A 25,922-nucleotide genomic window follows, 5' to 3' on the forward strand; every position below is an offset into this window, starting at 1 on the left:
AGTATCAGTCTAGATTTTGTGCTAAAATCTCTCGAGTAGAGTTTGAACCCACAAACCTTCTGACTCAGAGACAAGAGCCACAGCTAACACAATGCAGGTTAAATACAGTGTTGAGCTCCTTTTACATTATCTCACCAAGTGCCCTGATTAGGTATAGTATGGGTTAAGGACAGTGCACAGCCCAGCTCCAACAATTAACTAACTTCATGATCCTTTTCATGATCTTTCTTTTCCTTAAGCTATGTCTAATGATAAGGGTCACGTGCTAATACTTCCCTCCGTTTCAAAACAACAAAGTTTATTAAAACTAAGATACAAAGGAAAACTAGTCATGTCTTCAGCCAAGCTTTTCCAAAACAGCTACAACAGTGGCATTTACTCACCAAGGAGAAAAATTGCCCAGGGATGTCATGTCTCAAAAAGCAGGACAAGTCCCATCCAGCAATTACTTCCCGATTATAGTAGAAAAGCAATTGATAATTTTCAAAGTGATTTGAACCAATTAAAAAGATGGGCTGAGATATGATAGATGGAGTTTAATGTGGATAAATGTGGCATAACATATGTAGGAGCGAGTAACATTAAACATTTACATAATGTCGTACACACCAGAAGTATGATGATACAACAATCATGGACTAACTCTGAAGAGTTAGGAAAAACTGCCTTTGTCTGTAATAAATGAACTTTCATTTTAAAAGTGAACAATGGTCCAAAATGGCCACCGAAGAAAAAGGGATTGGCCTTTTATGTATTCAAACTGTCTGACAAAGACAAAGAACAAATCTTCAAAGCTAAGAGGTGTCAACTGACCCCATCCTACACCTATCCTAAAACATTCCAGAATTGAATGTCTTCCTTCGAAACAAAGAAGGTATGAAGTAGTCATTATGCGATCACCATGGGGAAGAGACCAGAGTGTCTTCTAACAGGAGGTGAGGGATAACAGCTTTGCCTTTAGAAAAAGACAGCCAGAGAGAGAAAAGAAAAGCAACATTCTAACAGCTTGTGTTCCAGCCAAGCCAGAAAAAAAAATGCCCTGCTGCAGAATCCGACATTGACGTTACACAGCAGTGAGAGCTAGAAGTAACCCAGTATTTTCAATTGATCCTTCAATCAAGAGAGAAATCTACACTCATCTCAGGCTGCTGCCAGGGACCTGCAGAAATGATACCCAGCAGTCTGCTAAGTACATCGGGGCGGTTGGGGGAGATGGTGGAGGAAGGTGGGAGAGAAGCTCAGAAGACAAGTGTTGGGGAAGTGGGGAAGACCTAGACAGAGGAGGACCATAGTTTCCTTGTGAGTCCAGGCCTACCGATCACTTAGAACTCGCTTGTCTCAGATGACAGTTCAATTGGATGGAAAACCACAAAATAGCCAGGCAATCTATCTTCTAGGAAGAACATTATAAACTCTGACCCCTTCCAATGCAATTGAGTCTGGATGCATGACTGCCAACAGTGATAGAGCAACAATTATATTGAATGTGGAAATATCCATGACCCAAACTATGGTTGGAGTAGGATGTAAGGTGGTGGGAGTCGTGACTTAACCCTTATATTAAAATAGCTCAGAGAGGTAATAAGTATAAAAGAAGAGAGTTGTGTTTCAGATATTTGGATGTGCTAGTTAAAAAATATTGTCTGCCATCTGAGATTGTAAGAAGCTAAATATACGGCGACACACATCAAATATAGGTTCAGATTTTGTGGAAAAATTAGTGATGTTATTAGCACTCACCATTATTAACGAGTAAATTAGGCAGAAATCAGGAAGTTGCAGTCCAGGTTGCCTTGCTCCTGCAGAAACTGCACTATACCGGTGTTTCACAGATGGACTCAACATTAAAACACATGGAAAGCATAAAATTGGGGTACTTTTGCGATAGATATACACTAAAATTACCAGAGAAAGTCAGGTCTAGTCCATTCCAGTGAAAGTAAATTTTTAGCAGTGCATGAAGTCTTAATTATTGCCAAATAACCTCTCTGGCACTGAAAATTAACTTTGATAAGAGTGGAGTCCTATTAGGAATTTAGCTGTTAGAGATTTTTTTTAAATTAAATTAAATGTCTTACTTTTAACTTTTTCTTTGTGTCTTTTATCTCACTCTCTTAATCCCATCTTTCTTTCCCCCTCTAATTCACTTTTTGTACATGATTGACGCTGAATTAACTGTTCTAACTTACACTTCCTGGTTCAGACTCTTCACGTCTCATTTAAGATACTTGCCCTGTTCACACAGGTCCCAGATCGCCTGTGGAGGGTGCTGTACTGAAATGGTTTTCTAATCACAGTCCATCCAGTGCAAATACCCACAGAAAGTCTGTGGGCAAGTGTAAGTGTAATGGGTAGCACTGTTCATTCTCCACTGAATGCAAAATTCGGCCCATTATAAATCTGAAAAATGCACAAGCAGTTTGCCAAGAAACCTCATTCTTAGATAAGGATTATACGTGAACTTGGGGATTCTACCTGGACCTGGACTAGTTCATAAAGTCCAGAGAAGTAAAAGCGATTAGATTTTATAAACATGCGCCTGTTATGAGGTGAAACTTGCCAATGGATAATTGGGAAATTTTTTCACATTCCAGGTTTAGGCAAGATAAGCTCAAGTCAACTGGCTTAGCTTGTGGTTATAGAATCCCCAAAGCCTGACCACCATCTACAAAGGCACAAATCAGAAGTGTGATAGAATACTCTCCGCTTGCCTGGATGGGTGCAGCTCCAACAATACTCAAGAAGCTCGACACCATCCAGGACAAAGCAGCCCACTTGATTGGCACCCCATCCACAAATATTCACTCCCTCCACCACCAATGCACAATGGCAGCAGTATGTACCATCTACAAGATGCACTGCAGAATGCACCAAGGCTCCTGAGACAGCACCTTCCAAATCCGCAATCTCTACCACCTAGAAGGACAAGGGCAGCAGATTCATGGGAACGCCACCACCTGCAAGTTCCCCTCCAAGCCACACACCATCCTGACTTGGAAACATATTGCTGTTCCTTCACTGTTGCTGGGTCAAAATTCTGGAACGCCCTTCCTAACAGCACTGTGAATGCACCTACCCCACATGGACTGCAGCGGTTCAAGGAGGCAGCTCACCACCACCTTCTCAAGGGCAATTAAGGATGGGCAATAAATGCTGGCCTAGTCAGCGATGCCCACATCCCATGAACGACTAAAACAAATTATGAGCCTGGGCATTAGATGCAAGTAGAGCAGTAATATGCATTCAACCACATGCCCCATGATTTCTACTTGCTAATGGAGTCTGGGAACAAGTATTTTGTGTAGATTTTTTCTGCAATGTGTTGAACTTCAGCTCCAGTGATATCATGAATGGAGACTGTTGTAATGTATTAGGAGAAGAAATTTGCATAAGCCGCCTACTCTCAGGTTGTTACTAACCTGCTGTTCAAGAGTATATAATGATTGGTTTGCAGTCAAGGGGCATATGGTTGGATCCATAGGAATGAGTTATTCATATCTAGGCAGTAGCTTTGTACACATCACCACCAAAAAAACCGATCAACCAGTCAATATTCTTATGGCTCTTTATACAATGTTACTGTTGGTACAATGGCTGCCACATTTGTCTACATATCAATAGTCATTGCACATCAAAAGTTATTAATTGTGCATGCAAATCTTTAAGATATTTTGATGTGATAAGGCTCTGTATAATATCAAGTTTTATTTTTACAACTGCTTTACTTTAGCTATCCTTCTGATCAATTTCATTGACCAATGTGCCTAATTTGTCTTAAATTTTGTAAAAAGCATATAAACCACCAGATCTGAGCCATGTTTACCCATAAACAGTCCCAGGGACTGACACATCGGGGATATTCATCATATAGCCCTGTGTTTGTTTGTTTGCTTCTTGTTTGGTTCACCTGGAGTTTTGGCTCAAAGCATGCAAGTGAGATGAGAGAGTTTAACAACAACAACAGCTTCTATTTATATAGCACCTTTAATGTAGTAAAACATCCCAAGGCGCTTCACAGGAGTGTTACCAAACAAAATTTGACTCCGAGCCACATATGGACATATTAGGGGAGATGACCAAAAGCTTGGTCAAGGGGGTATATTTTAAGAATCATTTTAAAGGAGGAAAGAGAGGTAGAAAGACGAGAGGATCAGCGAGGGATTTCTGGAGCATAGGGCTTAGAGAACTGAAGGCAGGGCCACCAATGATTGAGCATTTAAAATCAGGGATGCTCAAGAGGCCAGAATTGGTGGAGCGCAGAGATCTCAGAGGGTTGTAGGGAGGGGCGCAGCCATGAAGTGCTTGAAATCAAGGATGTGAATTTCAAAATTGACGCATTGCCAACAGAGGTCTGCAAGCAGAGAGGTGATGAATGAATGTGACTTGGTGCGAGTTAGAGCATGGGTAGCAGAGTTTTGGCTGACCTTAACAAAGGCTCTGTTGATTCACATTTCCATACTCCGCTTGTTTGAATTTAAGTCTTACATTTGGATCATACATTCTATGAAAAGGAAATAGTACTGTTTGTCATGTGTTCTTTGTGTTGTCTTAAGTCACACAATGAGTTACGTGGATTCCAATTCCTTGAAGATCTCAAACATATTTATTAACAGCTAACTATTATATACAGTACAGAGCAAACTATGTACAGAACCTTTGTCTAGGGAGTTACAGTTGCAGAGTGACTATGGCTTCTAGTCACATGATTATCTCTTAGCACTTAGCTCATTAGCATACTGAGTTCTTAAAGGGACATCACTCTTGAAGCGATCATACAACACTGTCCACTGGAATATCTTACATAGATGGAGAATTTCCATTTCATTCCTTGCTTACTACAAAGTAATGGTTAATTTGGAATTCTGAAAACTTCATCACCTGTTCTGTGAATCAAATGGACAGAACTGATAGCTATAACTCGGCTTTAGCCCACATCAGCACGGGTTCTGAGATTCCACCTTGCTAACACAGCAAGGTAAAGGAAGTGGACTCTTCACTGAATTCCCACATGCTTAAAAATTGCTCACTACCCAGCCCATCTCTCGTTTACATCTAGTGTTCTCGTGTGCAACAATTTTCTTCTTACTGCCATTCACATCAGAAGAAACAACAGAAAATTCAACAGCAGTGATCCACCACCCCTCCCCACAAAAAATCTATTGCATATGTAACCATCCTCTCTGAATGAGATGGCAATTTACTGCCAATCTCTGCTTAAATACGAGATGCTTTACATTACAAACTTATGCCCAATAGAAACTGGTTTCAAACTATCCCAAACCTGTTTTACTTGGGTTGTGGTTGTCGGGAGCCAAACATCTAAGCCCCAGGACATCGATGCAGGAGTTCCTCAGGGTAGTGTCCTAAGCCCAACCATCTTCAGATGCTTCATCAATGACCATCCCTCCATCAGAAGGTCAGAAGAGGGATATTTGCTGATGATTACACAGTGTTCAGTACCATTCATGACTCCTTAGACAGTGAAGCAGTCGTTTTCACATGCAGCAAGTCCAGGAGAGCATTCAGGCTTGGGCTGATAAGTGACAAATAGCATGCAAGTACCATGCAATGACCATCTCCAACAAGAGAGAATCTAACCATCTCCCCTTGACATTCAATAGCATTACCATCGCTGAATCCCCCACCATCAACAGCTTGGGGGTTACCATTGACCAGAAACTTAGCTGGATCAGCCATATAAATATTGTGGCTACAAGAGCAGCTCAGAGACTAGGAATTGTGCAGTGCATAACTCACCATTTGACTCCCCAAAGATAGTCCATGATCCATAAGGTACAAGTCAGGAGTGTGATGGAATACTCTCCACTTGCCTGGATGGGAGCAGCTCCAACAACACTCAAGAAGCTTGACACCATCCAGGACAAAACAGCCCACTTGATTGGAACCCCTTCCACCACCTTAAACATTCACTCCCTGTACCACAAATGCACAGTGGCAGCAGTATGTACCAATAAACAAGATGCACTGCAGGAACTCACCAAGCCTTCTTCAACAGCACCTTCCAAACCTGTGACCTCTACCACCTAAAAGGACAAGGGCAGCAGATGGATGGGAACAACACCAAAAGCAAGTTCCCCTCCAAGCCACATACCATCCTGACGTGGAACTATATTGCTGTTCCTTCACTGTTGCTGGGTCAAAAGCCTGGAACTCCCTTCCTAACAGCACTGTGGGTGTACCTACACCACAAGGACTACAATGGTTCAAGAGGATGGCTCACCAACCACCTTCTCAATGGCAATGAGGGATGGGCAAAAATACTCACATCCCATGAAAGAATTTTTAAAAATAGCTCGCAGGTAGTGGAGCTTCACTCAATTAGTATAGGCTACAGCAAAAGCCAGATCACATGAAAGGAAGATTACAATTCTATAACAAACTGCTATAAAAACAAGCCTTGGTTCAAACCTGCTGCAATCCTGAAGGGCAAATATTAAGAAGATAAGTTGTGATATTTTTTCCATAATTCTACAACAACCTACTCTGCTCAGCCCATATAAAATATAGGCAGAAGAAATGGTCTTTTTTTATAGACTTTTGCAACTTGAAAGAACAATGGAAAGCACCAAACACTTGTAGAATTGTAGCAACAGCCAGAAGAAATCATCCAGCAACTAATCTGGAAGTAGCTGATTATCCCGTCTAATAGTGCTTGTTGTGGGGGCAGTGGGGGGGGGGGGGGGGGAGAGGAGGTCCTTCTTGCTGTTTAACATATGCTCAACTGTGTAAGGCTAAGGTAGGGCATTGCCTGGAGTGTTGAGGTCCAAAATAGCAGCTCTGGCATCAAATCAATGTTGCACGCTGTCCAACATCACTATCAGCCTCCTCTGCATACTTCTGGCAGCCATTAGCTGTGCATGTGCTTACTCACAAATACGACATTTGGCGTGATTCCTGGCAGAAGTTTGTGTACACACATTGGATGCCATTTTGGTCCCCAAACACTGCATCCATAGCGCCCAAATACCAAGCCCAATTTCATATCTTAGAATTTTCCCAGTCCACAGGACCTCTGGTGAAATGGGCAGACACATGGCAAATGAAAGTCAATGCAGAGAAGTGTGAAGTGCATTTTGGAAGGAAGGGTGAAGAGAGGCAATATAAATGAAATGGTATAATCCTTAAAGGGGTGCAGGGACAGAGAAACCTGGGGATAGACATACACAAATCTTTGAAGGTGGCAGGACAATTTGAAAATCTGTTAACAAAGCATAAAGAATCCTTGGCTTTATAAATAGAGGCATAGAATACAAAAGCAAGGAAGTTCTGGGCCCAATTTTAACCCACTCAAAACCCATCGACTTACCCAGAGTTAAAATTATACCATTGTGTCCATTTCTGGGACGCCAAGGCCCTAGGAGAGGAGATTTACTGCTGTGGTACCAGAGATACAAGACTTCAATTACGTGTGAAGTAGAGAAGGCTAAGGGAGATTGAGGTGTTCAAAATCATGAAGAGTTTTGACAGAGTTCATAAGGAAAAATTGTTTTCAGTGGCAGAAGGGACGGTAACTAAAGGACACAGGGTTTTGGTAATTGACAAAAGAACCAGAGGTGAGATGAGGGGAATTTTTTTACACAGTGCGTTGCTATGGTTTGGAATGCACTTCCTGAAAGGGTGGTAGAAGCAGATTCAATAAATTGCAAACCAGAGTTTGATAAATACTTGAAGGGTGGAAATTTGCAGGGCTATGGGGAAAGGTTCGGAGAGTGAGCTGAATTGGATAACTCTTTCAAACTGCCGGCACAGGCACGATGAGCTGAATGGCCTCCTTCTGTATTTCTATGTTTCTGAATGCTTGTTCCTCAATATTTCTAACTGACTTAGTAGATCTAGTTGTTGAAACTTAATATCTGCATTGTTTATAAGTGCTACCTGCCCAGTATATATCAAGAAATCAGAGGATTAATTTTATTTCGAGATGCAGGGTAAGTAATCTTTTTTATCAACCTCGCCACAAACACTAGGACATAGATTGTTTCCTTTTAGGACTTGTTTATGTGTTTTCGCATGGGGGAGAGGGGGCTCAGAGGTCGGGGTGGGGCGGGGGGCATCTGAATTCCAAAACAATTGTGTTCATGAGAGAAATGGAGGGGGCTCAACTGTTGTGTGTATTTCTACTCATGATAGCTGTGTCCAGCTAGTGCCTATGGGCTATATGTAACTTGTAAGCCCTGGTTAACGCAGGCCACAAATCTGAGACAACTCAATTCTATTTATGCTTATATTTCCTATGAGTTGGTTTGTCCTGATTGAATTTTGTGGGAGAGAGCTGTTCCTAGAGCTTGTTATCTCACCTTAGTCCTAAATCAGAACATGAAGATATGCTGGCAACTGGATATCAAGATATATACAAATTAATGGGAAAATTAACATAATTAACATATTGCTCATGGGCTCCATTTTTTTATTAATTCATGGGATGTGGACACCGCTGACAAGGCAAGCATTTATTGTCCATCCCTAATTGTCCTTGAGACATGGTGGTGAGCTGCCTTCTGGAACCGCTGCAGTCCTTGTGCTGTAGGTATGCCCACAATGCTATTAGGGAGGGAGTTCCAAGATTTTGACCGAGCGACATTGATGGAGCGGGGATATATTTCCAAGTTAGGATGACGTGTGACTTGGAGGAGAACTTGCAGGTGGTGGTGTTCCCATGCGCCTGCTGCCCTTGCTCTTCTAGCTGGTACAGCTCGCAGGTTAGGAAGGTGCTGTCAGAGGACCCTTAGTGAGTTGCTGCCACTATGTGCTAGTGGTAGAGGGAGTGAATGTTTAAAGTGATGGATGGGGTGCCAATCAAGGGAGTTACTTTGTCCTGGATGGTGATGAGCTTCCTGATGGTGATGAGGAGTATTCCATCACACTCCTGACTTGCACTTAGTAGCTCCTCCTTGCTATTCTGTCCAATGTCAGAGTAGCCTGCTCCCATCTCAATTCCCTCAGCTGCCATTTGCTCATTCACCAGGGCTTCATCTACCAATCTCTGATGCCCAATTGATGCCAGCAATCTCACGCCACTCTCATGAGTCTAACCACTCACTGTTGTGCAGCGCCAGCAATGGCAACTCTGTGCTACTGGTTGAACAGCTGAGCATAAATCTCCATTTCTTATATTTGTTCACCAGTGCATCCACTGGCACTCATAGCTGCATGCTGTGTTCATGACAACTGCAGCCTAACGTGTCCAGACGCTCCATTTTCCCTGTGCCTCCCGATTGAAAATCTATAATGCTGTTCAATAGCCTGTTAATGAGCTCCACAATGAGCTCAACACTCAGTTAATTGGAGGCGTGCGGGTTTCTCCATTGACTTAGTAAATATTGCCTCAACTTTTAATTTCAAACCAAGTAAAAGCAACAGTGAAACTAGGAAAGTCTCCAAAAAGAGTTTGAACTATCTTTTTCTGTGAACTTGAGTGGAAAGAAGATCAGGTGCAGTAAAAAATCGGCTAAGAATTTGCTGCAACCCCATTTCATGCTACTGGCGTAGATCAATTTCACCCCCTTAGGTTCTAGTCCACTACCATCTTTCAAATTTACCATGCCTTCACAACCACACTCACCATCCCTTCTATAACAACATAAGAACTAGGAGCAGGAGTAGGCAATTCAGCCCCTCGAGCCTGCTCCGCCACTCAATACGACCATGGCTGATCTCATCTCGGTCTCAAGTCCACTTTCCTGCCCATTCTCCATAACCCTTCAACTCATTCCTAATTAAAAATCTGTCTATAACAGAAAATAGTTTAAAATTAGTGCTTTTTTTGAAGTCGTATTCTACAAGTGATATTATGAATTTAAGAAGGTTATTCAGTGTTGGGTGTTGGCATTCATAAACCATTCAAAAGGTTATGACTTGGTCGCAGATATTCAGTTGAATCTCTGCCTTAAGATGCCTGTTGTTACAGGTTACTTTCACGGATGTGAAACATTACCCACGAGGACTGTGAGAATAATTTTAACCCAGTATGATACTGAGCCATGCACAACAAGAGGATCCCATGTTTGATGGCCAATCAATACTCAATTAGCTGATCTCAGCTGTTGGGGTGCTGCAATTGGCCTCGGTACCCCTGGGTAAGGGAAAGAAGAATCAACTGGAGTTTCATCTCTATTCACTTATCCCTATTAGAAAGTGTCCCTTAATGCCTGCATGGTTGTTAGTGAGAATGGGTTTGGCCTTGGTTGTCATCAGCCCATGATCAAATAGTCAAATAAGCTCTCATTACCTGGGCTCTTACATGAACAATGGTCACTATAGCATGAAGGGCTGGCTGGTGCCCATAAAAGGGACCAGGGCATGTGTCAGCAACTTCATCAGAACTAGGGAGAATATAGTAAATAAAGTAAAAGGTACACCGTAAGTACTATAAGAACAACACTATTCCAATTGGCCTTCACCCAGAAGTCGAGTCGTTGATCTCTGCCGAGTCATGAGGCTCAGCACCATGTGATGCCTGGCCAACTTGTAGGACAGAAAAATCAGTAGAAGTTTCATTTTAGGTTGTCCTGAAGCTCCCCCCACCCCCAACAGAGAATATCCATTGGCCATAAATATGGCCCAAAATCATAGGATGAAAGAAAGAGTGTGATAACATAAAGTGTTTCCTAAATGTAGACATGCTATCCTCAGTGGACATCAATGTTGAAAGAGTTAAAGCCCAAACAAGTGCACAGTAAATGCCCACACAGAGCTGCATGACCCCCTGCCTCTGCAAACTAATTATGCTATCCAAATATGACAGCCTGCATCAACATGAACTGCGGTCAAGCGCAAAAGTTTACACCATCAGTGTACAATACAGACTTTCTATAAATCTCCCTCTGGAAACCATACAAAAAGTATGTCATGGAGAGAGGCATGCTATAGAGTGGGCACTTCACATGGTTTCTGTCTAAGTGAGAGAGGCATAAACAATGCAAGTTATTTCACAGGATGCCTTAGAGGCTTTTGCATTTAACAAACAAAAACTTGAATCATCATTTTTTCAACAAATACTTTTTTTTTGGATATTTAGAAAAGTTTTCCGAGGCTATGTCTGCTCCGATATAATGACTGGCTTCAATGACTTTAACAAGAGATCAGCAAGTGGACCGAGTAAACTACAGTAGGAGCAGAGTCAGATCAAAGCTCAGGATAAAGTTACGCTGACATATTTTAAAAAGATAGAATAAAATAAACGTCCTACCTGACAGTGTTAGAAGAAAACAGAAAATGTTGAAAAAGTGCAGAGTAGTGAAACCTCTTGAGAATACTTCCCTTTCTGCCTTCATTTTGGGACTAACACTGGCTCCTGGCTGATGATGATTTGCATGATTTGTATAATCAGGGCACGTCCTCAGTACCACTAGGAGTTTTCAACAGACCTCAGCTCTGCCAAGCCCCTGAATAGAAGAGCAGTGTTCTCTAATTTATTACCAAGCCATCAGCACTGAGAATCCATGCCAGCTTCGGAAAGAAAGGATGGAGAAACATAAAGATGGAGATCTTGTCCTTATCCTTTACAAAAAAAGAAACCTCTTGAGAAAACATGGGAACTGATATTTGAACTCAAAGCCTTCACTGGGTACTGCTGGTGTCAGTTGCCTCTGGCATGGATATTAACTCTTTACACTCGCGAGTTCTCAAATCCGCCAGCTTGAGCTTCCTCAAAGCAACAGTTTTGTTTTAAAACTAAATGCCACACTGACCATTAGTTTTCCTCCCTTGCAACTTTTATCCTGCACATCGCATTTCGCCTCCACACTGGAAGGTTGTAAGCCAGTCCCTCCTACTGACTGCCAACATGCCACAGGCCTAGATCAGAATCAGGTGATCTTTCCTGTAGACTTTTCTTCCATCCCCCTGAATTTCCTTTGAGCTTTTTTTTTCCCCTGCTCCCTGTCTGCCAAAAAAACCAAGGACGCTTCAAGAACAGTATAGATAGAAACTGAAATTGTCCTGGCATATTGTTAAAAAAAACTACGATAATTCCATCAGTTTGAGACTGACATTTCCCATTAGCCCATGAGTGCCACTTCAGCAATGCACTGAAAATGCCAATTTTATGTCAGTTTGATTGACAGTTTACAATCCCATTCAGATGGCACATGTCCTGTCCATTACATTTCACACATGCTGTAATGTCCCAGTCTGAAAATCATTATAACCTGTTAATGTACTACTTACCTGAGACCAGAACATGCTCTCTCTTATACATATCCCTACACACATTCAGTTTTCCCTGTTTTCTGCCCCTGGCCCATCCTCCTCTTTTATAAATGACCTTAAGGGTCAGTCTAAGGCTCCAACCCAACAAGGCTATCCTGCAAATGTTGGTGTAACTGGGTTCCACAGCTGCAATCATAGATTTTTGACCACAATTTTATTTTGTCCCTTTTCTTTTTCTTATAAAATAAAAGCCTGGGATTGAACTAGTCCATGTAGTTCACATGCATAGTACCAGCTTCGCTCAATTAGAAGCATTCATGTCTCTAAGCAGAAGGCTGTGATCCAAGACCCAGGATTTTAGCACAAAATCTAGGGTGACAGTTCAGTTCTGAGGAAGTGCAGCATTACTGGAGGTGCCATCCTTTGAATGATATTAAACTGAAGCCCTGTCTGTTCAAATGGACGTTGTAAAAACTTTGTGGTACTACTTGAAGAAGAGCAAGAAAGAGTTCTGACCAACATTCTTCCCTCACCCATCACTAAAAACAGATTTTATTTATCACTCTTTTTATTGCTGTTTGTGGTCCCCTCATTGACCACGGTCTCAAGCTGAAGTAGACTTCAAAACATTGGCATCCTGATTGATCATCAGCTGAGTATCTGACTCCATATGGGGTCATGCTCATGTGACATGCAGCAATTGAAATACAGAACCCAAACTGAAGAGTTATAAAAATTGACTTTTCCTTTAAAAAAGTGGACAATGTGCTGCAGGAATGGCAGCCGAAGATCAAACAACTAGGCCCTGTATATTCAAACAGTCTTACGGCCTGTTAAGGACAAAAGGATACATTCCAAGCTAAGAGATGTCAATTACACCCACCCTGAACCTATCAAGTGACATTTTTGAATTGAATGGGTTCTTCTGAAACAAAGGAGGTGTGAAGTAGTCACATCCTGGGCCATTGTTTGTCACCACAGGAAGGGGGATCTGCTTCTCCCAACAAAGGCAACATGTGAGGAATCTTTGACCTTAAAAAGTAACTCTCTGGAGAGAGGGAGAGAGACAGAATCAGGACAACATCCCTAAAAGCATGTCCAGCCAAGAGCTGAGGGATCCAGAAAAAGCCAAAGAATGTGCCCTGCTGTGATTTCTACACTTCAACTCATGCAGCAGAGAACTGGAAATGATCACTGTCTCCAGACTGAGATCTCAACCAGCAGAAAAATCTAAAAACAACCCAGGCCTGCAACTTTGAAAGAGAAATTGATCTCCGAGAAGATTCAACAGGTTTACCATGAATCCAGAACATCTACCTCACTTCAAACCACTTACCTCCTTTGCCCTCTATCACCTCTTGCGTTTGTGCGTGTGTGTGTGCGCGTGCACGTGCGTGCGAGTGAATGCAAGTGTGGATGTGTTTATGACTATTTCAGGAATGAATAGTGCTCAATAAATAGTAATCGTCTGTTTTAAACCTGTCACTGTCTGTTTATTTCACAAATAAAACAAAAGAAGTTAAAACCCTAGTCACAAGAACACTTGCTGCAGTCAGTTGGAAGGGGAAAAGTGGGAATCAGCCACACCCCTTTCCACCTGTCTGTAATAATAACGGTTGTAAATCAATCTCCTGCCACTATAGATGATGAAAAATTACACACCAGACCACACCATACAGGCTCAACTAATTAATAGTATTCCATAGAATCATAGAATGATATAGTCTCCTTCTGTACTATTTGCCCTACCGTGCCTGTGCCGGCTACTTGAAAAAGTTATCCAATCAGGCCCACTCCCCTGCACTTTCACCATAGTCCTGCAAATTTTCACCATTCAAGTACTTATCAAACTCCCATTCGAAAGTTATTATTGAATCTGCTTCTACCACTCTTTCTGACGGTGCATTTCAATTCATAACAACTCACTGTGTAAAGAAAATTCTCCTCATTTGCCTCTGGTTCTTTTGTCAATTACCTTAACACTGTGTAATCTGGTTTCTGCCTCTTCTGCCACTGGAAACAGTTTCTCCTTATGTGCTCTATCAATACCCTTCATGGTTGTCAACTCCTCAATCTGCCCTTAATCTGCTCTGCTTTAAGGAGAACAACCCCAGCTTCTCCTGTCTCTCCGCATAACTGAAGTCCTGCATCCTTGATATTATACTAGTAAATCTCTTCTGCACCCACTCTAAGGCCTTGACATTGTTCCTAAAGTGTGGTGCCAGAATTGGGGGCTAACTTCACAATTATCAAGCTTGACACAGTACTGAGGGACTGCTGCACTGTTGGAGGTGCCATCTTTCAGATGAAATGTTAAACTGAGACCCCAGCTTTTCCTTAGGTGGACATAAAGAATCCCATGGCACTATTTCAAAGAAGAGCAAGGAAGTTATCCCCGATGCCTTGGACAATATTTATCCTCAATCAACACCACAAAAACAGATTACCTGGTCATTATCACATTGCTGTTTGTGTGAGTTTGCTGCGTGCAATTGGCTGCCGCATTTCCTACATTACAACAGTGACTACACTTCAAAGGTACTTCGTTGGCTGTAAAGTGCTTTGAGATGTTCAGTTGTCATGAAAGGCACTATATAAATGCAGGTCTTTCTTTCTTTAACCAGTGAATTCTAAAGATTTAGCATAACTTCTTTGCTTTTACACTGCTGTCTCTATGTAAAAAACCAAGGATCCAGCATGCTTTGTGAACAGCCTTTCCAACTTGCCCTTTCAAAGATTTAAGTATTTATCTCCAGATCTGTGTGTTCCTGCAATCCCTTTAAAATTGTACCATTTCATTTATATGGGTTTTTCTCATTCACCCTGCTGGAATACACTTTTTTTCTTCTCTATGTTAACTTTCATCTACCATTTGCCCATTGCATCAGAGGACTGGGAGAGATCTAGGGATCTAGCTTTCCATTGATTTTCAATTTCTTCCATGGGTGCACTAGTAGACATTCTCCTTGGAATACAATATGACTGGGAGAATGAGAAGAGGCCACAGGGGTCAAGCTGCTCGAAGAGGGAGAAGGAGAAAGGGCTCTCAGCAGAAGGCCATATCTGCCCAGGGTAGTCAGGAAGCAATTCTACCTGAACCTCGGCAACGAATAATGTGTGAGACATCTGCCCTTCAATAAGAACATCCTCATTGAAATCTGTCATCTGCACCTGCGACCTCAGAGCAGGACAAGAACTGCATTGCCAGTGGCTGTGAAGGTGATCGGGGCAATGAAATTTTATGCGTCTGGCTCTTTCCAAGCTGGAGGTTTTTGCATCATCTCATAGTTTGCTATCTACTGCTGCATAATGGAGGCTCTCTATTCAAAGAGAGCTAACTACATTTAATTCTTACTAGCCAGAGACCAGTAAGTGGAGCGAGCACATTGGCTTTAATAGGATTGCAGGCTTTCCCATGGTGCAGAATGCCATTAACTGCATGCACATCACTGTGCAGGTGCTGCATGTCAACTCAGCCATATACGGGATCTGAAAAGGTCATGACATAGGATGCATCCTAGGCTGCTGAGAGAAATAAGGGTGGATATATCAGAGGCTCTGGTCACAATCTTCCACTCCTCCTTAGATATGGGGGTGGTACCAGAGGTCTGCAGAATTGTAAATGTTCAAAAAAGGGGAGAGGGATAAACCCCACAATCACAGGCTAGTCAGTCTAATGAGAAAACAATCCAAGATAAAAATTAATTGTCACATGGCAAAATTGGGTTAATAAATAACAACCATCATGGACTTGTTACAGGCAAATCATGTTTGACTAGCCTAATTGAATTTCTCTGTGATACTGTTGCCAGTTCTAAATCATGCTCCCTAATTGATCTCTATTTGTTTAGCAATCACAAAATATGTGGATGGCTGTATCCTTCTTTACTGCATTAGTTGACATGCAAGTTGCAAACAACAGCTTCATCTCTTTAATAAATAAGAACAGAAAATGCTGGAAGTACTCAGCAGGTCTGCCAGCATCTGTGGAGAGAGAACCAAAGTTAATGTTTCAAGTCAGTGAACCTTCAGAACTGGGAAAGGTTAGAAATGTATTAAGTTTTAAGTAGGTCAAATGAGGGAGGGTGGAAGATGGGAGACATTAAATGACAAAAGAGTTGGCGGGGCAGAACCAAAGGGAGTAATAATGGGACAAGTGAAGAGACAAAAGTTGTATCCAGAGGAGGTGTGAATGGCAGAATAATGAACAACTGCCATCCAAAAGCAAAACAAGAGAAAACAAGATTAAGACCGAAATATGCAAAGAAAAGGAAATAAAATGGAGCGGAGCGGGGTGGGGCGGGGGGGGGGTGGGGGGCAGAGATTATAGTCTGAAGTTGTTGAACTCACAGTTGAGTCCAGAAGGTTGTAGAATGCTAACTGAAAGGTGAGATGCTGTTCCTCGAGCTTGTGTTGTACTTCATTGGAACCTTCATTACTATGACTGATCATTGCATTAGCATGGAACATATTATTCAATTAATTCTAGATTAAAATCTACTAGTGTTTCTGAAACAACTGTGAGCAACACCATGGGATATATAGACACAAATTCTGTGATCTCACTCACAGTAAGTTGGATAATATACTGTTTTATAAGGGCAGGGGTATTATGAAATGCAATGCATCATGTATTATTCTGCTACTAAAGTGAAGCAGTGCCCCTCTAAGGTCACAAAGTCTAATTGTTATTAGAACACTTCAGGGCAATTCTGATTTTTGTGCGATGGGATAAAAATGGGTGATATTGGATCAGAAGAGTTGTATAAAGTACGCTGATCCAATATTGCACATTTTACACTATCGTCCAAAGTTAAAATGATCCTCTTTTTGTTTTGTACAGGGTCATTCAAACTTTGGCTGTGTTTTTTAAAGTACATTCTTAGGGTATGGGTTACACTGGTAATGGAACATTTATTACCAATCCTTAGATGCTCAAAGGCATTAAGAGTCAACCCAAAGTGGATGACCTCACACTTCCCCACGTTGAGCTCTATCTGTCATGCTTACCCCATGCAATTAATGTAAGAACATAAGAAATAGGAACAGGAGTAGGCCAAATGGCCCCTTGAGCCTGCTCCACCATTCAATAAGATTGTGGCTGATCTTCAACCTCAACTCCATTTTCCCGCCCAATCGCAATATCCTTTGATTCCCTTAAAGTCCAAAAATCTAGCGATCCCAGCTTTGAACATGCTCAATGACTGAATATTCGCAGCCCTCTGGGGTAGAGAATTCCAAAGATTCACAACCCTCTGAGTGAAAAAAATCTTTCCTCAATCCTAAATGGCCAATTCCTGAGACTATGACCCATAGTTCTAATTTCTCCAGTCAAGGGAAACAAACTCTTAGCATCTACCCTGTCAGAATCTTATAGGTTTCAATGAGATCACCTCTCATTCTTCTAAACTCCAGACAGTATAGGTCCATTCTACTCAAGCTCTCCTCATAGGGAAACCCTTTCATCTCAGGAATCAATCTAGTGAATCACCAGTTACGGAGACCAAAACTGTACACACTACTCCAGGTGTGGTTTCACCAAAGAGCTGTACAATAGCAGTAAGACTTCCTTGGTCTTATACTCTAACCCCCTTGCAAGAATGGTCAACATACGATTTGCCTTTCTAATAGGTTGCTGTACCTGCATGTTAGCTGTTTATTCTATTTAAATTGTGTTTAATGTACAAGGACACCCAGATCCCTCTGAACACCAACATTTAAAAAAATCAGTTTTTTATATTCCTCCTATCAAAGTGAATGAGCTCACATTTCCCCACACTATACTCCATCTGCCACCATCTTTTCCACTCACTTCACCTTTCTATATCCCTTTGCAATCTTTTTGCATCCTCCTCACTACTTACCTTCCCACCTAACTTTGTATCATCAGCAAACTTAGATAGATTACACTCAGTCCTCTCATCTAAGTCATGAATATAGATTGGAAATAGCTGAGGCCCTAGTATTGATCCTTGCAGTACCCCACTAGCTATAGCCTGCCAAACTGAAAATGTTGTGTTTACTCCTACTCTCTGTTTTCTGTCCACTAATCAATCCTCAATCCATGCTAATATATTACCCACAAATCAATTAATCCTAACTTTGTGCAATAACCTCTCATTGCACAATGCTAGATCCAAAATAGCCTGTTCCCTAGTTGGTTCATTGGCATACTGATCTAGAAAACTATCTTGTATACATTCCATTAACTGGTCCTCCACACTTTTACTGCAAATATGGTTTGCCCAGTCTATATGAAGATTAAAATCCCCCATAATTACTGTATTACCCTTATCACACTCCTCTCTAATTTCTTGATTTATATTCTGCCCTACATTGCAACAACAGTTAGAGTGCCTATAAACAACTCACACCAAAGTTATCTGCCCCGTGCTGTTTTTTAACTCCCCACAACCTAATTCTACTTCTTGAATTTCCAAGTTAAGATCTTTTCTCCCTACAGTTTTTATCTCATCTTTTATTACCAGGGCTACCTGATAGAGGGGAGATGGCGGCATAGAGATAAGGCCACTGGACTAGTAATCCAGAAGCTCAGGCTAATGCTGGGGACATGGGTTCATGGCAGCTGGTAGAATTTTTAAATTTCATTAATCAATAAAAATCAATTGTCATGAAAACCCATCTGGTTCACTTAGGTCCTTTAGGGAAGAAAATCTGCTGTCTTTACTTGGTCTGGCCTACATGTAACTCCAGACCCACAGCAATGTGGTTGACTCTTAACTGCCCTCTGAAATGGCCTAGCAAGCCACGCAGTTCAAGAGCAATTAGGGATGGTTAACAAACGCTGGCTTGCCAATGATGCCCACATTCCATGAAAGAACAAAAAAAACCTCTTCCTTTTCCATTTTGCCTATCTCTTCTAAAAGTTAAGTATCCTGGAATATTTAGTTTCCAACAATGGTCACTTTGCAACCATGTGTCCATAATGGCTATTAGATCAAACCTATTAATTTCTATATGTGCTATTAATCATCTAATTTGTTGTGAATGCTTCACACATTAAGATATAGTCTTTTAGCTTTGACTTTTTCTCAATTTTTTCTGACACAGCTGTGAGGAGATGTCTTTAACCCTGGCACTGAGCAGGCAACACAACCTTCAGAACTGCTGGTCATGGCTGCAGAAAACAGTATCTATTCCCTGACTATACTGTCTCTTTCATTACCACATTCCTCTTTACTCCCCAGTTTGCCCATTCACCCTACACTCCTTGTTCTCATCCACATAGGTAGCAAGTACCTGTTGGTCAAAGTCAAGGGCTGAGGCTCCTCCATTACTACATCCTGGATCCCCATACCTGCCTGACTCGCAGTCATACCCTCCTGTCCCTGACCACTGACCAACTTTAAAGTTCTACTTAACCTAAGACGTGTGACTGTCTCCTGGAAAAAAACTGTCCAGGTAACTTTCTCTCTCCCTGATGTCCTGCAATATCTGCAGCTTGGACCCTAGCTCAACAACTCAGAGCCAAAGTTCTTCGAGCTGTCCAGACTTACTGCAGATATGATTGTCCAGATCCCAGTAGTCTCCTCAAGCTCTCACATGCTGCAGTTGCAGCACACCATCTGCCTTGCCATTTCTATCTAACCTTATTTATTTATTTGATTAATTAATTAGTTACTTTTTTCAATTGAATTTATTATTTGAGTTTTATTAATTAATTGGTGATCTGATTTAAGTTATTAATTCAGTAAAGTAATAGCAAGTTACAGTTTCCTCGTTTAGAGACAGAAGAAAAACACTTACCAACTGCTGGAGGTAAAAAAATATATAAAAAGCAGTAACTCCTTCCTCCTCTGCAATGAATTCCCACTTGCACCAAAGTCCTGAATTTAATTCTCATTAATTTTGTTGTCCCCCTTTGTTACGTTTTATAGGTGCCCAAGTCGGCTAGATTTCCACTTATCCTTGCATTTGTATAAGGCTTTCTTTTAGCTTAATACTGTCTCTTACCTTATTCATTGTCAACGGTTCATTAACTACACAGTGGAACCTTTACCGTTTAGGGGTATATACTGGTTTTGTATCATAAAAAATACTTGTTTGAATACATTCTACATGTTGTCTTTAGATTTACCCACTAGCAGTTCAGCTGGTTTACTGTCATCAACTTTAACTTGATCCCTTCGAAGATTGCCTTACGTGAATTTAAAATCTTTGTTTATAATTCTCCCCTCTCGCTCTCAATTTCTGTCATTTGCAAGATGCTTCTTTATCATCAGATTATTAACTAATCATGGTTCGTTATTCATTAATAAATCTGTATAGCCTATTCCCGTGTTGGTTCCAAAACATATTGTAGAAGAGAACTGTCTCAAATACATTCTAGAAATTGCTGTTAATACTTGAGATGTTCTGTTTCTTCCAGTCTGTGAAAATTAAAATATCCCATTATAACCACATTGTTTACATTACATGAAAATAATTGTACTGATGATATAAATTCTCTCATAAATGCTCTGATCCTAGAAATGGCCAATACACAACTGTCCCTGCTAGCAGGCTGCAGTTCAACACACCCACTGAACTGCTAAGAGCAAACTATAGGCTATCTGTATGCACTGAAGCCCCTAATCATTTGGTCTCTCTGCCTATCCAAGGTGGAGGAGATAGTTAAACGTGTGTGGCCCCAGTATGAACATCCCTGACAGGTGCTATCATTGGTGCGATAGATTCCTGTAAAAGGGGCTCCACTGCAGCATTGAGGTGACCACGTACTCCATGATTGATTAGAGATTCTCGATTCCATGTACCAAAACCACACTCAAGTTGGTAGTGGACTCCTCCACATATTCCAACATGTTGCAGAAATTTTTGATCAGTCAAATACCTCTTTCATTGACTTGATGTCCTTTTTTATCTGGTTATGTCCTGTGAAGTGCCTTGATACATTTTGTATGTTCAAGGCACGACATAAATGCACACTGTTGTTAATGCATCTCTTTTTGAGGATGATCCTAGCTTATTACAGCTCAGGTTCTGACTTTGGGGTCAATCTCATTAGTTCATTCCGCACTGTCTTCAGGGGTCCGATGATCCTCCTACTTCGTAGTTACCAGAAGTACACAGAGTAATTGAGGTGCAATATCCTTCAGATACAATGAGAAGAATGAACCCTTATCCCAGCTAACTGTCTCCAATATCCTAAGCAATTAGTAACCAAGGATTAAAAAGATTTAAGTTCCAATATTATGCAGGTATAGGGAAAACATGAATAAATTGCTCCTACATTCTTTGCTTGTGAGTTATTGGCTTAGATTTTGCAGTGGTAATGATAGTGAAAATGTCAGAATTTGCCGTCATTGCTCCAGTGAAACTAACAGAAACTTCTGGAGTCTGCACATGCGGAGAATAACGTGGAAATATAGAAATTGTTGTCAATGATTCTATACTTCTTCACAGATTGCATTGTTTTGCAACCACTCCCCACCCCCCCCCACCCCACCACACACACACAACCCACCACCCCCAGGCTGTAATCAATGGAAATTAATTGAATTGATGAGAACTTCCACTCTTATGCTTTTAGTCTCGCTGTAAAGTCCCTTCAAAGGTTATACCTTATTGAATGTGGTATAACGGGTTTTTTAAAAAAGTGTGCTAACTTCATAAATGCTGCTAAACACCCTCACTGGCTCTGAAGAGCTAATTTCATATTCGTGGAATACAACATTTCTACAATGATAAAAAAATCACATATTTTTAAAAAATTATTTTTATAGGTTCTTTTTATCTACGCTTCTATCTTAATCCAAGCATCATTATTTATTTTGCTATTGAAAATTTAAAATTAAAAGTGAAGGACATTAAGTGCTCTTAACTTCCTGTTTTCTGTGTGTGAATACTTCAATGTGATTGGCTGCTTACCTTGCTAACTATATCACTGCTGTTGCACACCAAGACATCCCCTTGACTTAGTTAAAACTAATTTAAACTGCGGCTGGGAAAGGGGAAATCTGTGCTGCAAAGATTGCAGATCTTCGTGGGCAGCTTTGTTCCAGGTCAGCGCAAGCGCCCTTGCTTCGCCGCTGACCGCTAAATCCAGTCCAATAGCTTTCTTGTACTTGTGTGGCAGAATTCAAATGCCAACAATTTCCATTCCCTCTATATGCCACCAAACCTGATTACAAATGCAGAGCAACTGACAGTTGTTCTTGTTGAGACTTTACCCAATGAATGTAATGAGCTTCCAACAGAATCAGGGACAACATTTGATCCTACAAGAAGTTTGTAGTAACAAGGTTTCACTGTGTTATGTTGTGTGTTGTGTAATGCTGAATGGCACAGAGCACAAAAGGAGTGGAACAGGGGCTTATTGAGGTCAAGGGCTCAGGGCACCAAAACACAACCTGACAAAATGAAAGACTCGATTGTCGCTTGAAGATCTTTTATTTAAATGAAAAGCTTTGATATAAAATACCCTTTTTAGCTGAGGCATGTGCTTCCACCTATATTTTAGAAATAAACTTAGTAAATCTTTATGCTAATTCTCTCTATTTTAAGTTCTGACCACCTTATAAATCACTTCAACACTAACAGTTGTGAGACAGTTTTCTGTGTTCAGAAGGGAGCTAAGATCGATGTTTGTAGACTGGAGCAGAACACAAACAAAGAAATAAAGAAAGGGCACATGGAGTTCCCACAGTGATGCCTGTGAGGGATGAATGTGATATAAAGAGGGGAAAAAATGAGCGAGGAAGAATTTTCTCTGACAAAAATGACTTTAAGCCCAAAGTAAATCTATCTAAATCTATAGGCCTGGAAATTATTATTGAATCACAGCCGAGCAGGGTCACAGGGTTCAAGCTTTTAGAACACAAGCTCGGTGCCAACTAACCACGACTCACAATCACCATTTCACATTGCCACACAAGTTCAAAATCTACCCTTATGCATGTAGACACTGAGTGAGAACAAGCATGGGTTTGGTTGAGGTGCTCATACAGTTGACTAAATTGTTGCCATGTATTGTCTCGCCTCATGCATAAAGAATGGGCACAGAGGCCAGATACTGGAAGTCATGATACATTTTTGCCCATAAGAATTTAGATAAGATGATTGTAAGTCCTTTCCTGGGGTATTTGTTAAGTATATCGCATATTTAGTAAGAATATATCCAAAAACTCAATAGTTGCAAACAACAATTTTCTGTTGGATGTTCTGAAACATCTATTGCTGTGCTCTGGATATGCCAGAAACACACACTAGCTGAAATCAACATCTTCAGAATAGGGAAGATAACAGATGACAAAATTAATTTTGTACGGAATTCAGCTTCATTAAACAAAACAAAAGATTTATGATTTTTAAGAGCCAAAATTAGATCGATGAGTTATTCAGCAAAACTTTGTCACACAAGCAGTCTGCGTAAGCAATATCATTCCACCACTGTGCAAGAATGACGAAGCAATGTTATCACACCGTAGGGACGACAACTGGCATATCCAGAGCACAGCAATAGATGTTTCAGAACATCCAACAGAAAATTGTTGTTTGCAACTATTGAGGTTTTGGATATATTCTTACTAAATATGCGATATACTTAAACAAATACCCCAGGAGAGGACTTACAATCATCTTGTCTAAATTCTTATGGGCAAAAATGTGTTAGATGGAGTTCAATGTAGAAAAGTGTGAGGTCATCAATATTGGACCTAAGAAAGGTCGATCAGAGTATTTTCTAAATGGTGAGAAGCTAGAAACTGTGGATGAGTAGAGAGATTTAGGGGTCTAAGTACAGAAATAACTAACAGCTAGTGGATATGTACAAAAAAAAACTTAAATAGGCTAATGGAATATTGGCCTCTATCACAAGAGGGTTTGAATACAAAAGCGTAAAATTTATGTTACAGCTGTACAGAGCTTTGGCTCCCATTTGGAGTACTGCTTCAGCTCTGGACACCGATTCTCAGGCAGGATATATTGGCCTTGGAGGAGATTCACCATAATGATACTGGGGTTAAAAAGTTAAATTATGAGACTAGGCTTGTATTCCCTGTGTATATAAGATTAATGGATGATCTAATAGAAGCATTTAAGATGATTAAAGAACTTGATAGTGTAGATAGAGAGAAAGGGCTAACAATTCATTATGGCCCATTTTCTTTGGGGGCAGGTCACAGTCTGCGCCTGTTGCCATTGAGGCTCGCACCACACAAACTTGGTGCTGCTTTGTCATTTACCTGATTACAGCATTGGTCTGAGAGGAACCCGCACTGCTGACTGCCGATTAGCAGAGGACTGAGCAGGGGGCACTAATCTCATATGGATGCAGCCAGCCTGCTTCTCTTAAAGGCAGTCTGCCACTTTTAAAGGGTAGTTCACTTAGTGAAAGGGAGCTGCTGCTGGCTGCCTGTACTGACACAGGCTGCATGTAGCAGCTGCACAAATGGAACACCAGGGAAGAAAGAGGGCTTCTAGGTTCTCACATGCTGCACTGGAGGTATTAGTCATGGAGGTGGGCAGGAGGAGGGAGGTGATATTTCTGCGGCTGGGCCAGGAAGCCCTCAAAGACTGCCTTCCAAATAGAATGGGAGCAGGTAGCCAGGGAGGTCAATGCAAGGAGTCTGGCCCTGACGCCACAAGACAGTTAATGAGCCCATACGGGTGGTCAATATCAGTGAATGCATCTTGAAAAGACCTCACAACTACCACTGCTCATTGTAGCACATCCCCATCATTCTTCCATCAGCAGTCCCTGGCACTCAGGACTCACACCTAACATCCAGATATTCTATCTCAAACTCACACACATTCTAATGATGCCAGCCTCACATCCAGCTCTCACTGCTTTCACATACCTCCAGCACATCACCTAAACACATTGTAACACAATCATTGACATTCTACCCTCTCTCTTGCAGGACAAGGTGGCCCATAACCACTGGAAGCAGAGTAGAACCAGTGGGTGACAAGGATGCTTGCATTTCCTAAGTCCTATGGAGAAGCACAGTGGTGCAGTGGTTAGCACCGCAGCCTCACAGCTCCAGCAACCCGGGTTCAGTTCTGGATACTGCCTGTGTGGAGTTTGCAAGTTCTCCCTGTGACCGCATGGGTTTCTGCCGGGTGCTCTGGTTTCCTCCCACAGCCAAAGACTTGCAGGTTGATAGGTAAATTGGCCATTGTAAATTGCCCCTTGTGTAGAATGGTGGGGATGTGGTAGGGAATATGGGATTAATGTAGGATTAGTATAAATGGGTGGTTGTTGGTCGGCACAGACTCAGTGGGCCGAAGGGCCTGTTTTAGTGCTGTATCTCAAAATAAAAAGATGTTGGTCTGCATCATGAGGCCAGCAGGAACAGAACCCGTGGCATCCAGCATTGCTGAGAACATTGAGGATGAGTATGTTCCTTCCTTATGCCACTTCCCAACTTCTAGATCCTGCTATCTGGCATGATATGCAAGCTGTTGATGGATTAACCAGGGACATCCTGCTTTTGTTATGGACAGGTGGGAGATGATAGGGATGGTTTCTCCTTTTCTCATCTCTAAACTGACTGAAGACAACGCCTTTTTTAAAAAAGTGCTTCAACCCCTGTATGGAAGTAGATTTACAATAAGACTATTTTTCTAAGAATATAGTGAGTTATATCTGAATCTTTTCTGTTTCCACATTGTTGGTCGGAAATTTTATGTGTGATGTTCTTCTGCTACCATTTTTTGGGTATATGCATACTACTTAAAAGAGTGTTTCAAGCACTCCATTACATTTTTGAAGGAAGAGGAGGAGA

General features: G+C 41.3%; 1 protein-coding gene across 1 annotated transcript in view; it reads right to left on the reverse strand.

Moving 5' to 3' along the window:
* Window positions 1-11,294, reverse strand: part of LOC137381613 (hepatic and glial cell adhesion molecule-like) — an 84,371-nt gene extending 73,077 nt beyond the window's left edge. The window contains exon 1 of the mRNA XM_068054320.1: window positions 11,210-11,294. Within this exon, the coding sequence (XP_067910421.1) occupies window positions 11,210-11,294 (85 nt within the window). The remainder of the gene's footprint in view (window positions 1-11,209) is intronic.
* Between the last annotated feature and the right edge of the window lie 14,628 nt (window positions 11,295-25,922).

This window comes from Heterodontus francisci, chromosome 22, assembly GCF_036365525.1.
Source record: "Heterodontus francisci isolate sHetFra1 chromosome 22, sHetFra1.hap1, whole genome shotgun sequence".
Taxonomy (NCBI): domain Eukaryota; kingdom Metazoa; phylum Chordata; class Chondrichthyes; order Heterodontiformes; family Heterodontidae; genus Heterodontus; species Heterodontus francisci.